Genomic DNA, 16515 nt, shown 5'->3' with positions numbered 1-16515 from the left:
ATATAAGACATGTTTTTTGAGCACCAAATCAGCATATTAGAATGATTTCTAAAGGATCATGTGACAACAAAAACATTTTTAAAATTAAGTTTTAAAAGTTGCCATCACAGGAATATATTTAAAAAATTAGGTAAAACAGAAAACTGTTATTTTAAACTGTACTAATAATATTATTGTTTTTAATGTAGTTGTGATCAAATAATTGCACCCTTTAAACATTCAAAAATCTTACTTAGCCCAAACTTTTGAACATACTGTATATAAAGCATGTTTATTTTTTTTTATTTTTTTAAACTATTACAGTCAGTCAAGTGTGATGGCATATTCACCAAGACTGATCCCTGACATATGTCAGAATTGAGTAATTATATCTGGTAAATGCCAGCTTTATTTATACTGCAGTGTATGCCATGTGAATCAACATTTCATGCATGCCACGTTCCATGGCTACCTTAATTGAACGATATATTATACTCTCTTTTATTCGAGCCTAATGCAACCAGTGACATTCACCGCTGAATTATGTCAACCGTTTCATTAGCACATGAAACAACTCCTCGACCTTCTCTAGATTGAAAGCTAGAATTTCTTGACTTTGGTCAGTCTAATTATGGATATATATAAACTCGGTTCCAAATTATTATACCATTCCTTCCTGCTCCCTGAACAGGGCATCTGTGGAAATACAAGGCCAAGGTTTTCCGTGCTCCAGCATTGTTAAAGCTGTTTGAGTTGGCCTAACATCCATTTAGTCAGTGTGTTTTTACTTTCAGATGAGGCGAAGTCAATTCAGTCTCGTTATTCCTTAAAAGCAGTGAGGGTAAATGGCGTGTTAGATCCTCTGATGCTGAGTGCTGCAGGAATACAATCTCAAACTACTCAGCTAAAACGTTCAATATGGCTTGAGGAAAGAATAACACTGTTTCGTCTATGTGTGTGTTTCAGGATCGGATACGTTCGTGGAGGTGGGCATGCCTCGAAGCCCCTCTCACTCGGGAAACAGCAATGAACTGAAGCAGATGTTGGCGTCTTGTAAGACGACGTCAGGAAAGAGGCAAGCCCTGGAGCTGCTTCAGGGCACCAAGAACTCCCTCCTACAGTACGATCACTGTCATGCACAATCACTCAACAGTCAATCACTAGTCAATGTTAGAGTTAGCCACTAATGCAGCTTGTGATTAAACATATTTGTTCTATTTATCTATCCTTTTATCCATGTAGTTCAGACTGTCTGTTGTCAGACTCTGACTCCAGCGCCTCAGAGAGTCCAGTGGCTGATAAACGCGCTCCAGGCAGTGAAAGAGCAGCGGAACGGGCCGCTCAGCAGAATTCAGACAGAATCCGCCTGCCGCCCCAATCCTCCTTCTCCAGCATGCAGGTAATGAGCCCTTAATGTTACTTAACAACTCTTTAGAAGAGTCAAAGTGCTGCTCTTAATTACAAAAACAATCATCAAATAAATCGAGCAGCCGTAAATATTACATTTAGCTTTCGCCATTTCAGTCTAACTTCCCTCATGGAAAAAATACACTACTGGTCAAAAGTTTGAAATAATTAAGTTCTCTTAATGTTTTTAAAAAGAAGTCTCTTATGCTCATCAAGGCTGCATTTTTATGATCAAAAACAATAATATTGTGAAAAATATATCTTAAAATGTAATTTATTCCTGTGATGCAAAGCTGAATTTTCAGCATCATTACTCCATCATTACGTCACTTGATCCTTCAGAAATCATTCGGAAATATTCAGTAATTATTATCTATTATTTATAATGGTTCTTATTATTGTCAATGCTGACAACAATGATACTTTTTATTCAGGATTCTGCGATTAATAAAAAGTTCGAAGCATAATTGTCATCTGAAATAGTCATCTTTTGTAACATTATAAATTAGTGCTGTTAAACTAGTATATGTGTGTGTACTGTGTACATTATACAAGTGCATCTCAATAAATTAGAATGTCGTGGAAAAGTTCATTTATTTCAGTAATTCAACTCAAATTGTGAAACTCGTGTATTAAATAAATTCAGTGCACACAGACTGAAGTAGTTTAAGTCTTTGGTTCTTTTAATTGTGATGATTTTGGCTCACATTTAACAGAAACCCATCTCAACAAATTAGAATATGGTGACATGCCAATCAGCTAATCAACTCAAAACACCTGCAAAGGTTTCCTGAGCCTTCAAAATGGTCTCTCAGTTTGGTTCAATAGGCTACACAATCATGGGGAAGACTGCTGATCTGACAGTTGTCCAGAAGACAATCTTTGACACCCTTCACAGGGAGGGTAAGCCACAAACATTCATTGCTAAAGAAGCTGGCTGTTCACAGAGTGCTGTATCCAAGCATGTTAACAGAAAGTTGAGTGGAAGGAAAAAGTGTGGAAGAAAAAGATGCACAACCAACCGAGAGAACCGCAGCCTTATGAGGATTGTCAAGCAAAATCGATTCAAGAATTTGGGTGAACTTCACAAGGAATGGACTGAGGCTGGGGTCAAGGCATCAAGAGCCACCACACACAGATGTGTCAAGGAATTTGGCTACAATTGTCGTATTCCTCTTGTTAAGCCACTCCTGAACCACAGACAACGTCAGAGGCATCTTACCTGGGCTAAGGAGAAGAAGAACTGGACTGTTGCCCAGTGGTCCAAAGTCCTCTTTTCAGATGAGAGCAAGTTTTGTATTTCATTTGGAAACCAAGGTCCTAGAGTCTGGAGGAAGGGTGGAGAAGCTCATAGCCCAAGTTGCTTGAAGTCCAGTGTTAAGTTTCCACAGTCTGTGATGATTTGGGGTGCGATGTCATCTGCTGGTGTTGGTCCATTGTGTTTTTTGAAAACCAAAGTCACTGCACCGGTTTACCAAGAAATTTTGGAGCACTTCATGCTTCTTTCTGCTGACCAGCTTTTTAAAGATGCTGATTTCATTTTCCAGCAGGATTTGGCACCTGCCCACACTGCCAAAAGCACCAAAAGTTGGTTAAATGACCATGGTGTTGGTGGGCTTGACTGGCCAGCAAACTCACCAGACCTGAACCCCATAGAGAATCTATGGGGTATTGTCAAGAGGAAAATGAGAAACCAAAGAGACCAAAAAATGCAGATGAGCTGAAGGCCACCGTCAAAGAAACCTGGGCTTCCATACCACCTCAGCAGTGCCACAAACTGATCACCTCCATGTCATGCCGAATTGAGGCAGTAATTAAAGCAAAAGGAGCCCCTACCAAGTATTGAGTACATATACAGTAAATGAACATACTTTCCAGAAGGCCAACAATTCACTAAAAATGTTTTTTTATTGGTCTTATGAAGTATTCTAATTTGTTGAGATAGTGAATTGGTGGGTTTTTGTTAAATGTTAAACTTAAACTACTTCAGTCTGTGTGCATTGAATTTATTTAATACACGAGTTTCAGAATTTGAGTTGAATTACTGAAATAAATCAACTTTTCCACGACATTCTAATTTATTGAGATGCACCTGTATGTATTATGTATAAATAAATACACACATGCATGTATATATTTAAGAAAAATGTTACATTTATATGTTAAATATATTTATATATAATATAAATTATATGAATATAAATATATACATGTAAATAAATGTAAATATTTTCAAAACATATGCTGTATGTGTGTATCTTTATATTATATACATAAATATACACAGTACACACACATATATTATGTAAACAAAAACCTTTATTTTGGATGCGATTAATCACGATTAATCGATTGACAGCACTATTGTAAATATATTTATTATACTTTTGATCAATTGAATGCATTCTTGTGAATTACTAGTCTTACTTATCCCAAAATTTTGAATGGTAGTGTATCATGATTTCTACAAAAATATTAAGAAGCAAAATCTGTTTGCAACATTAATAATAAGATGAAATGTTTCTTAAGCAGCCAATCAGCAGATTTCAGCAGATTTCTGAAGGATCATGTGACCCCGAAGGCTGAGTAATAATGCTGAAAATTCAACTTTACATCACAGGAATTACATTTAAAAAAATATTCAAATAGAAATAATATTATTTCAAGTATTATAGTTTTTACTGTAAATAAATGCAGCCTTGTTAAAGATAAAAAAAAATCTTAATTATTCCAAACTTTTGACGGGTTCTGTATGTTCAATACAATGCCGTGTTTCTGAAACGACAGAAAGTCGGCACTATTCTGTTCGCCACAGTCTGTTAAATGCTTTTGACAGAATGAGGCAATATTTACCATTTGCCTTTCTCGTTCTATAAACCAAGCTGACAGGAGAAATGAGGGACATAATTCTTAAATCCTTTCCAACAGCCTAAACATTCTTTGCTTTCTCTCTGTTCACCTCTACAGGCGTTTGACTACGAGCAAAAGAAGTTATTGGCAACCAAAGGTATGTGCTTGACAAATCAAATCACAGTTAAAGCTATATACAGAGCCTTAAAGAGTGTCTCCCACCCATCTATATTGTTAAAAACAATTCTGCTGGTAGGCTGCTGGGGGAATTGGAAACCGGTTGTGTTTAGTCTAGTGTGCCAGCAATGAACAAAGCAGGACTACAGTGTCCTCACAGGCTGAATGTCTGGCAGTGAGTAGGGTGTCATTAAAGCCCTGTTTCACATTTACGGTAAATATACTCTGCCTCATAAAGCTTCTCCACACCTCACGTCCTGTGTCCACTGTTCATACTGTAAACTATGGACCTGAGAATGAGGAATGTACCCAGTGTTAACGCTCTTCTTGCCCGCATACTGTAAACAGTTCTTTGTTAATGGTTTATGTTGGAACTGTATGGAAATGTGGCACACACCGTTTTATTGTAAAACTTTTGGGTTTTGACCGATTTAGCACTGTGCAGGAGAATTTGGCATCAAATTCTTGATCAACTAATTATAATTCCTGATTCCTACATCTCACACAAACCACCAATAACATTCATGTTATTGAATACCAGCCGGGTTGTGTTTTGCCACAAATATTATTTTATTTTGTGAATTACTTCACAATTCTTCCAACAAAATTATCCTTATTGTATTAAAAAGCATGGTCATTACTGTAATGTGAAAAATAATGATATATTATTAAAATTAATAATAAAATAACAATTAATAAAAATTTATATAATAAATATTTATGCAGATTTTTGGTAAAGTACTTAAGTTTACACCATGATAATATCTTTTATTTATTTATTTTATTTCATATTGTCTGTGTGTGTGTGTGTGTGTGTATATATATATATATATATATATATATATATATATATATATATATATATATATATATATAAACAATTAACTTTTGTGAATATATTATTATCATTATATTGTTATATTATTTTATTACTTAATTTTAATATATAAATTTAAAAATGTCAGTATATTTTATTATATATTTATTTTATTTTAAAAAATTTTTATTTCTGTTTAAGGGTGAAATATGACAATTCTTAATGAAGTGACCTCCATTTGACAAGTTTTTTGTTTTTTTTAAATACATCATCTTCTTCTGTTTCTATGTTCAGCCATGTTAAAGAAGCCAGTGGTGACGGAGGTCCGAACCCCTACTAACACATGGAGCGGTCTGGGCTTCTCGAAGTCTATGCCTGCAGAAACTATTAAGGAGTTGCGCCGGGCAAACCATGTGTCTTATAAACCTACCATGTCAACTACATATGAGGTAAAAGCACACCAAGCAAAAGGGCTAAGCACCTCTCTCCTATGAATTACACTGATAGTAGTTAATTTGGTGCATTCAGCGTGCACCATATATTGCTGTGTTCTCACTGATGACAATTATCTCTATTATTATTTTGTATTAATGCATTGTATTAATGCATGATTTTGTATTAATGCATCACTATATAAATGCCTCATTCATTCATTCACTGCGGGTTTTTAGTGGAATAAACTTGATATGATTTGTGTTTTATAAGGGATCGCCTCTAGCCCTGTCCCGCTCCAACAGTAGAGAGGGGATGGCGAGTGGCAGTGACTCAGATAACTGGAGGGAAAGGAATGGGAGCGGGCTCCCAGCACACAGCGACTTCCCCTCTCCCATCAGCCCCAAAAGGAAGCAGAACAAAACAGGTATGCTTCCTCAGTCAGAATAACTGAGCTCAGTGTTTTTTTTGTGACATGAATTCAAAGACATCTGTTTTATTTACTTTTGGTTAAATATCTCAATTAATAAATATCAGTATGACAGTGATATTGAAGGTAATTTAAAAGATCATTTAACTTCATAAGTGAACGTATTTAAATGAGTACTTACTACAAAAATATTATACTTTAAAATAATAAACTTAAATGCAAACTGAATGTAATGATTTTGGAGACTTAGTTGCGTTTCATTTGCAATTACAGTAAATGAAAATTTATTATAATTTACATTTATATTAAATGCAATTAGTTGAGAGTGTTTTTGACTTAACTAGGACTTAAGTACAGTACATCATTATATGTAATAATTACTTATATTGACTTTGAAATATGGTTAAAGTGTACTGACAAGCATTTACTGTATTTAATGTTAATGTTCTCTTCAATCTTGCAGTTGAAAGTTAGTACATTTAAAAATAGTTCTACTTTAAATGTAATATAACACACTACAGTTAAAAATTAAGAGTAAAATTAAATTACAGTAGGAATCAAGTTTTTTCATATGCTTTTTATGTTACACATCAAAATAAGTGTACTTCTTAAAAGCAATCCAAAAAAAGCCAAAAACTGTGATTTTTAGAATCTACCTAAGTAAATTTTTAATTTTTAATTATTATGAAAGTGCACTTTTGAAAATTTTAAGTGTGTTCTACCCTCTTTAGTACTTAGGGTGTTTTTGTTTTATCCATATTATATTATCTGCAAGTGCAGTTTTTGAAAAATATACTTTTAATATTTGATGCACATTACAAGTGCACATTCAATACAATTAAATACACTTCTTTTTCACAAGACGACGAATGCAGTTTGACCAAAACAAGGTAGGGGTGGCTGGATTACCACTTTTTCAGAACCGAACCCGATCTGATACCAAAAATTCTGAGCATCTGCCGATACCGATATCAATCCAATACCTGGCTAGATTTTTTTAAAATCAGTGTTGAATTTGTATACCTCAATGTGTGTTGACCTGATCATGACTTTTTTGTGTTACACACAATCTACTAAATATAGACAACTTTATTGTAAAGCAAAACAACAAATGAATGCATATATAATTATAATCTATGACAAAAATACTATTATAAACTAGGTTAGTGGATAATTCAGCAGCAAAAGTTACTCATGAGTGCACAATTATATAAAATCTAAAATTAGTGGGAAAAAAATATTATTTAGTGGGGAACAAATAAAAGTGAATAAGTGTAGGACTAAATCTAAAATGATAATGTAAAATGATATACATTGCTCTTTGTATTGTTGTAAAATACATTCATGAAAAACAAGTAATATATTTATATATAAATGTATATACTCTGTAAAATTAAAAGACATTTCTTTTAAATGTATAGCACTGAGGCAGAAAGATACGATAGATGAGACGAACAAGAAAGGCTATTAATAATGTTTCATTGTGCAAAAGTATTATGATACGAAAGGCTCCAATACAGAGCAGCACAAAGCGCTTACGCACATCCCGTGTGAAGCAACACGGAGTCACAGCGCACAGCAAGTCCGCATAGAAAGGTTCAAAGCACAAAGTGAAGAGATATTAATGCGTAGTGTATTAAATCTGTGCGATAGTTTAACTTTATCAAGCCTTTTCTTTTAACAGTTTTAAATTTCAGTTACTGTGCTCGTTAAGAACATAGTAATCTATAGTCCAGTGTTGTGATCTAACAGACACCAACACGATTTTGAAAACAGCACGAAGATAAAGTGCTGCAAGATAAAGTCCTTTTATGCAAAACCATTTATCTTTGTTTACAGATCAAGTATATTATTAGGAACATTTAATAATCTTGCAGGGAGTTTCATCTTCTTGACTCGAGTAAATGAACACGACACACAGTTTGAACACTGAATGGAGGATGACAGACAGCCGCAGCGGAGAGAAGAGTTTACATGAACTTGACTTAAATATTCATCTGTACCTCACATTAAACTATGCAAGGCTTCAGAACATTTGAAATATAGTGCACGAAAACTTTATGGTGTTTTATAATGTGTTTGTGGCTTTTGTGGGGCTTAACAATAACACAATAGTATATGCACAATATCGGATTTGGATCGGTCTCGTCTGACCGATAACCCGATCCAGCAGAAAATGCAGAAAGTATCGCAGCGATACCGATACTGAATATCGGATCGGCTCACCCCTAAAACAAGGTATCTGCAAAGACTTAAAGTGCTGTTTGATAACCAGGTAGACACTTAACCATGATTTTGTGTATTTTGGATTAGAGCACTACCTAAGCAGCAGCAACTACATGGACTGCATCTCATCGGTGACGGGAACTAATGGCTGTAATCTCAACACATCTTTCAAAGGATCAGATCTGCCTGAGCTCTTCAGTAAACTTGGCCTCGGGAAATATACCGACGTCTTCCAACAGCAGGAGGTACAGACTGAGCTGCCGATATCTTCTCTATCGGTGTTGCTGCTTGAAATGAGAACATGTAAATGAGCTTTAGATGATTTCTGCCACCGGGAGGTTGTTTTTATGTCTTATGGCTATTAGCGCTTAGCCTGTTTTAGCTGCACAAAGTGCACTGAATTCAGCAGAAATCATATTGAAAAATGCACTTTAAATCAGTCTTTGGCTAAATAGGGTTTTATGAAGCAACATGAAATACTGGCGAGAACAGCTAACTCATTTTTTGAATGGCTTGAAAAGTTGTCAGGCTTGAAAAGTTCCAAACATAATGAGTGTGAACAATTTGGATGTAAATTTTCCATTTCTTATATATATTGGATTTCATGACAGTCAGGTCTGTAATAATTCTGAATGACCAACTCCAATTTAATGGCTTTTATTACTCAATGTAGTAACATAGAGATGACTTCATTTTCTGTGGAGCCACAGCTCTGTTACGCAGCAGAAACACTGTCACTGTGACTGCTCTATCTGGCTTGCATGTATGCTGTCAAACTGGCCTAAGGTTACAATGACGCAACTTCCAGCACAGAAATGAAACCCTCAGAATAGCCAAAAAGATCTGCAATTCACACATTATGCCAAGTCCTGTATTTCAAGATGCCAGAGATAACATTGAGGAGTCCAAAATTTGGTTCTGGCTTTTATCTTATAAACATATCATCAGAAAGTTAGAGAGAGCGTTGTGGTGCAGTGGTCAGTGCACATGCACTTAGAAGCAGGTTTGATTCTGCACTGTTATACCATTCTCCCTCTTTCTCCCCACAGTAATTTAAAAGTAAAAATACAGTTTGTGTCTGTTTCTCAGATTGACCTTCAGACGTTCCTCACGCTGACCGATCAGGACCTGAAAGAGCTCGGCATCACTACATTTGGAGCCCGCAGGAAAATGCTGCTGGCCATTTCAGGTCAGTTCCCTTCCAAACAAACAACTGGGGCTGGCACAGTAGTGTTACCAGCAACATTTCACAATTCTTTATACCTTTCTTGATTCCACAGCAATCAATCAATCAATCAAGATGCACAGTCAGTCGATTAAAAAATAATTATTTAATCATTTTCTGTAATTAATCACGATTAATCACACCTAACATTACAATTTGTAATCCTAATTATAGTTTCACACTGATTCTCCAAAAGTAATGCAGAAACAACATGAAGACTGTATAATTTAAATATTCATTTATTGCTGTCTTTTACCATGAATTATAAATAGTCCAGTATTGCCGATACCAAAACTCTTACTGATGCCTCTAAATAGATTTGAACCAATTTCTGGGGATAAATAGAGAGAAAATATAACCATTCAACATTACAGTAAGATTTGTGCCATCCTTTTTAACATTTAATAGACCTAAGAATATTAAAAACTTTTAATTTAAGTGAACTTAAAACAATGTTCACATAAACCTGTTATAATAAATGTCACATTTATCAGTGCCTTTAATATAGAATGTTGTGTATATTAATATAGTGATGCTTCTTTTGATATCATGTTTTTCCCACTAAGTTTATTTTGTGGATTCATTTTCATAAATAAGAAAATTAATTGGTAAAACAATTTGTATTGATATATTTATGTGAGCATCATAAGTCTGATAGGCAACCAGACAGCCAAATTTATTATTAATTATTTATTATTATGTACTCAAGTTAACAAATGACAATAAAGCTGGCATGTTATTTTCAGGTATTTCTCAATTTTTTTTTTTTTTTTTTTTTTTTTTTTAATAAAGTCCGTAATTAAAGAAGTAAATCAAAATGTATTCCCTTTTTTATTGAAATGGTTTTTTGATTAATATTAATGGCAATAATAGGTGGCAGGTCTGTTAGGTTGATTGTAATACACAGATAGATCTGATATTTTTGTTGTATATTAACTGAAGACATACAGTACTGTTTGCAGTACCGTGAGCACTTTTCTAAGAGAACCCACTCAAATACATATGTGATTATTGGAAAACAGCCACTCGCTATTCAGACAGCCTTCAGGTACCGAACTGAGTCAATATTTACTGCAGAAAGACTGGTTACCTTTCTTAAGAAAGTTTAGTATCGACTTGATACCAACCAACAGAACAATAACCATGATAGCAGATGGACACAACATGCCATGCAAGATTTTCCTTTTTAATAGCTTTGAGTAATTTGGACAGCTGCAGGGTTTTGGGATTATGATTTATTGAGGTGTCAGAGATGAAATTGGATTTGGCTTTCCACTTACGTAACTGGCCAGGGTTGACTGACTGTCCACATCCCAGCATGACAGCAAGTGGAAGTGACAAGCTTGGCTATTAGACATCTCGAACATCTGTGATATATTTTGACCACCCACTGCTCGATAACCATAATGACTTCCTGCAGTCTGGCAAGGATATTTACTAAAAAAAAAAACATTGTTCCTATTTTATCAGCCTTGTGGTTGGAGAATAAAACACAATGCCTGAGGTGGAAGTAGCCCAAATGAAATTGTGGTGCAGATGGGATTCTGAAGTGTAGAGGTACGAGGAAGACAGGAAATGACTGCAGGACAGTGTTTATTTCTCTGACTGACCTCGGACACAATTTACTGTAATCTGGGCTGATGCAAGTTTGGTCCCAGTGAGAGAAATGTCCTGCGTTTTGTCCTCTACAACAGGAAAATGGAACAATGGCACTGTCAAGCCCACCTACATAAATGAGATCTGTCATCTAAAAATCATAATGCAGAGACTGATCTGTTAAGAAACTAGCCAGCTGTCAACATTGGCAGCATTTTAAGGTTGTATACCTTATTTTGACCAATTCTTAAGGCACACTGCAGGAGAATGCCACAAGCTGGGAAAAAAAAAATAATCCAAACAAACCAAGAGAAAAATGTTGATTAGAAATATATTATTCATTTGTTTGCTGAAAAGTATTAATAAAATAAGATATGTATTTTAAAATGTGCCGTTTTACCCAATATTTGTATGTATATCTGTTACTAATGTATTTCATGTTGTAGAACATGAAAATATCTTGAGCTTCAAAATATTCATTGATTTCAGGAAGATGGAACTGCTAAATCGATGGAAATGCTATCTTGTTTTCAGGTTTTCAAATCAATATCAGTAGCGGCTGACCCATACATGCATTTGTTTGATATTTTAAAAATGTTTTGACCTTGTAATTCGCAATATGGAGAAAGATCTGTCACTACTTCCATTTTCCTGTGATATTAACATGCATGTATGCAGTGTAAACTATGAATATTTAAGCCCTCTTTTTGTTTTGACAGAGCTGAACAAGAACCGAAGGAAGCTCTTTGAGCCACCCAACATCCGCTCCTCGTTCCTGGAAGGGGGCGCTAGCGGTCGACTGCCACGCCAGTTCCACACAGACATTGCCAGTGTGAGTGGGCGCTGGTGAGCCCATGCCAATGCACCAACGGACAGCCTGAAACTGCACAAATTCCCATTCCCAACTCCAACCTGATATACAGTACTGGACCAAAACCCGGACCTTCTGAAACTGTGCCAAATAAACAAAGTATATGGATCAGAGGTTAAGGGTCAAAGAACTGTTGAATATTATATGCAGTATGGTACATTATGCAATATGGTACTCATGTTACAATGAAGGAAATGTAGTGAAGGATCTTTGGAGCTCCTGCACTGTGCTTGTATATGGAGCAGGCAGATTTTATTTATATGCTCGTCTTAGGCTTCGACATACTAATTCTTTGCACTTTAAAAAATGCTAATTATTTTGTCCATGGACAGATTCGCCTGACTAGATGCGCCTGGATTTTATTTAAAGCACTTAAATGGATATCAAGCCAAAGTGTTCTGAACAAATTATCCATAAGTGAAGCTTATCTCATCCCACGGCTGCATTACAGTGAAATCACCAGCCTGTTGTTATTACTTATGGATCTTAGTCAGAGTAGACGGCATATTGCATTTGACAGAAATGAAATGGAGTGTACGTCTATCCCTCACAGGCTTGTTTTCATTCAGGTCAAATTAAAATAGTCTACCCTGACTGAATTCCACAGTACATTGTCTATATATTATTTCTAAACCTATAAATAGTTTGCTCTTAAAGGGAAAATGAAAAATCTAAATTCTTTTAGTGTATGACTTTAGTTCTTCTATGGAACTCAAAAGAAGATACTTCAAAGAATGTTTCAGCTGTTTTTGTCCATATAGTGAAAGTCAGTTTAGTTGGTTCTAGAAGTATTTTTGCCATTAATTTTTTTCCCCAGAGGGATTATATAAAATAAAATAAAAAAAATACTTTTAAAGTGTCAAAAGCTATGAACCAAGTCACTTTTTGTACAGATTTGTGGGTAATGTAATATTTCACCACAAATTCTGCTGTTATAAACAAATTTTTTAAAAATGATTTTAAAATACAGCTGCAAGCAGCGTTTACTGGGGTTCAAGCATTTTAAGGAATTTGACCACATATGAAAAAAGATATACATATTATTATTTAGCAAGCCTGTAAACACCTTAATCAATGATTAAAAAGAGCGTTTTCTGGTAATTCCAGGTAATTTACCATAGAAATATGATGTTTTTAACATTTATGGCTGTCATAGCACCACCTATAGTCCAAACTCCATAAAAGTTGGCATGCCTCTTTAGAATTATATGTATGGGCTCACCTAATTTCGTAAAATTCCGAGTTTTCATTCAGGAATTATAGGCTTTTAGGTATTTGGCCACACCCATATTGTACTTACCCTGTTATAGTTATAGTTTTTTTTGATAATTATTGACCTAGAGAGTCCAGAGAATTGTACTGCAGTGGTTTTGTTGAGATTGAGCAAAAAACCTAGGAATAGTTAGCAAAAGTAGGTTTTTAAAATATCTTGAAAAATCTTGAATAAGTAATGAACAAATTGATTGACAATAGTGGTATTTGAGGCAAAATTGATTTCTTTCAAATTTCTCGTAGACCTTTGGGGCCATGTGTCAAACAGGCCCACTGCAGTTCATTCTGACTGGCCTCCGTTAACCCCGGAATAGGTGATCAATGTTCATTGTCCGATTGCGACCATGTTTTTCAAGATACCTACACGTGCTCATAGACAGCCATGGCACTTTGGACACAGACACTGCATGTGAATTTTTCAAGTCAATTGGACAAAAGAGTGCATAATTATAGCCGTTTTTATGTTTTTCCCCTATTATAGTGGCCAGACTCTTTTTCTCATGTAACCTCAGATTGAGATCTTACATATGCATATCGAGTTTTGTGTAAATATCTCATTCCGTTGAAAAGTTATAGCTGTTTTAGGAAAATTGTCCCTCTTTCGAATGTTTTGGCATCCCTTTGTGACAGTGAGTCGAAAACTCAAGATTTTATTTTTTTTGATAATTATTGATATTCACACTCCAGATAATTTTTCTGCACTGGTTTGGTTCCGATCAGGTGAAAAACCCTAGGACTAGTTCGCAAACGTAGGTTTTTCAAAAAATACAAAAGATTCTGTGACGTTTGAATCTGTCAAGTGTTCATCTTGACCCAAGGATTCCAATGATATAAGACATCTGAGTTTGCAACAAGTACTTTAGGAGTTATTAGCGATTTCATACATTTGATTTCTGTAGCGCCCCCCTCAGGCCGATCAGGGCAAGCCTTGGTGACATTGTAAACATGGTGAATACTACCATCCCTCAAAGTTTCAGGTCTCTATGTGTTTTGGTCAGAACGGATCACTTTTAGGTCAGAACGGTGATCTTTGAAAATCTTAATTATTTTTCAGTGCTACGTGCTCGAACCCCTAATAATGTGAACAGATGGCAGAACTCAGAACTAACAACAGTTCTGTCTTTAAAGGTTTATAAGTTACCAGTAGACCCCACTGACCTTCAATGTATGGACAAAATATTGTTTTTCAAAGAAGAAGGAAAGTCATGCAGAATTATAATTTTTGGATAACCTATCCGTTTAACTGTTAGTTTTAGAGCTTAATGTCCGCCTGTCAGTAGTAGCTTTCTCAATAGCGCCTCAGTTTAGCCACTGACAGAAGTGCAAATTACACCAGCTCTCTTTCAACCACCTTCCTGAATGCCACAGACCACAAATCTTCACAGGCCTCACTCCCCAAACCGAGCTTTTTGTAAAGCCTTGGAATTCTTCTCAGACCCAATCACGGCTTAATCCATGGCTTTTCTCCTGCACGCGACCAAAGTCTGTGCCGCTTTCTTGAGCTCTAGTCTTCCTACGCCCTCTAAAGCGCTTTGTTTGCTTCTCTCTTCTCCATCTTCTCTCACCATTCTTATGTGATCCCAACACGCTTGTCATATTCTTGAGATATTTCCAAAGCGAGTTTTTCGATTCTGACTATATCTAAAGCTGTGAATGTTGCCAGATGTACTCCGAAGGATTGAAACCACCGAGTGCCTTTTGTCTTGCACTGACAACTTTTCCAAAGTAATCAAAGACTATCGATTTCTCAAAGGTACAAATGTTTTACTAGGAAGTACCACTTACAAGTAATCTTGCAGTGCATTGCTTTATCTTTACATGTACGGTATATATTTAGTATTTTCATTTAGCTCTTGAGTACGTTGAAATTGTACCTCACATGATAGAGGTACTATTTAAGTTTGTATTGTGTGTATTGTCTTATTATGAGTGTTTATAGACTTTTTAGCAGTTTGCTTTGATAATTTGCAGACAGTAGCAATCAATCAATCAATTTGTGTAATGGTTTGTAATGTTTGTTTTTTAATCAGATTGAGATGACAAATGAGTGAAACAATAGCTCTTGGTGTTGCCTAAATAGTAATAATAAAATGCAACAGACTATGCAAAGAATCACTTTGCCATTTTAGGTTTAAATGTTTCAGTTTAAGCACATACTGTACGCTTTTATTGGTTGCCTCTTGTTTTTTAAAACGAATGAATTTTATAGACTTTGTTTTCAGTAAATTGCTTGATACTGTATATCTTAGATTAGTGCCTTTTATATGCATCAAATGCCACTTTAGTGAGAGACCAATTGTAATTCGTGTGCAGAATTGTTTTGTTCTCTCTCTAAGAGGGAAAAATAAGGGACAAATGACGTCTTAATATTCTGACATGGCCTTCACATGGCCAGCACATTTTTGAGTATTTTTGGCCAAAGTCAAATGCCTAACCTCTGGGTTATGGGGTTGCATACATCATGTGCACAAATGTACAGAGCAGTGAAGTAAAAACGGGATATTAAACCAGTATTGTTCTTCCAAACGTACGTTAGCTGGCCAGTGCCTTGGGAATGACTTTTAAAATCTGTGAGCTTGGCACAGATTTTGTAATATACTCCATTGTAATGTTCTATGATGATAAATTTGTATAATTGCCATAAATGTGGTATTGCTGAATGTTCCTTACAAGTTGAAGGTGTTATGAAAGAATAAAGCATATGCAAACCTTTTCCATCTTATGTATTCCGCTACTGCTTTGTTTGTACAATGACATTTAAAGGGATAATTCACCCAAAAATAAAAATTCTGGCATCATTTAATCACCCCCGAATTGTTCCAAACCTGTATGAGTTTCTTCCTTCTGCTGAGCACAAAAGAAGATGTGTTGGTAACCAAACAGTTCCTGGTAGCCACTGACTGAAAAATAAATAAATAAATAAAAAATTCTATGGAAGTCAATGGCTACCGTCAACTGTTTGGCTACCAAGCATTCCTCGAAATATCTTCTTTTGTGCTCAACAGAAAACAGAAACTCATTCAGATTTGGAAAGACATAAGGGTGAGTAAATGATGACAAAAAGTGCATTTTTTTGGGCCTGACATCTGGTTGGCTTTGTGTATTTAAAAATGCGTACTTGTTACATAATGACTCATTTCCCTCATTAGTGACATTAGCATCTGTAAATGTCTGACTAATGTAGCTGTAGTGGCATCAGAGGGGAAAGACTAGCGTAAAATGTGCTTTGAGAT

General features: G+C 35.4%; 1 protein-coding gene across 1 annotated transcript in view; it reads left to right on the top strand.

Annotated features, from left to right (window-relative positions):
• The window catches only part of bicc1b (BicC family RNA binding protein 1b), a 96197-nt gene extending 80193 nt beyond the window's left edge, over nt 1-16004 (top strand). The window contains exons 14-21 of the mRNA XM_058793980.1: nt 946-1099; nt 1222-1378; nt 4354-4393; nt 5525-5679; nt 5936-6089; nt 8406-8563; nt 9408-9507; nt 11859-16004. Of these exons, the coding sequence (XP_058649963.1) occupies nt 946-1099; nt 1222-1378; nt 4354-4393; nt 5525-5679; nt 5936-6089; nt 8406-8563; nt 9408-9507; nt 11859-11989 (1049 nt within the window). The 3' untranslated portion in view covers nt 11990-16004. The remainder of the gene's footprint in view (nt 1-945; nt 1100-1221; nt 1379-4353; nt 4394-5524; nt 5680-5935; nt 6090-8405; nt 8564-9407; nt 9508-11858) is intronic.
• The last annotated feature ends 511 nt before the right edge of the window (nt 16005-16515 follow it).

Source organism: Onychostoma macrolepis, chromosome 12 (assembly GCF_012432095.1).
Source record: "Onychostoma macrolepis isolate SWU-2019 chromosome 12, ASM1243209v1, whole genome shotgun sequence".
Taxonomy (NCBI): Eukaryota; Metazoa; Chordata; class Actinopteri; order Cypriniformes; family Cyprinidae; genus Onychostoma; species Onychostoma macrolepis.
This window is presented reverse-complemented; position numbering and strand designations above follow the sequence as displayed.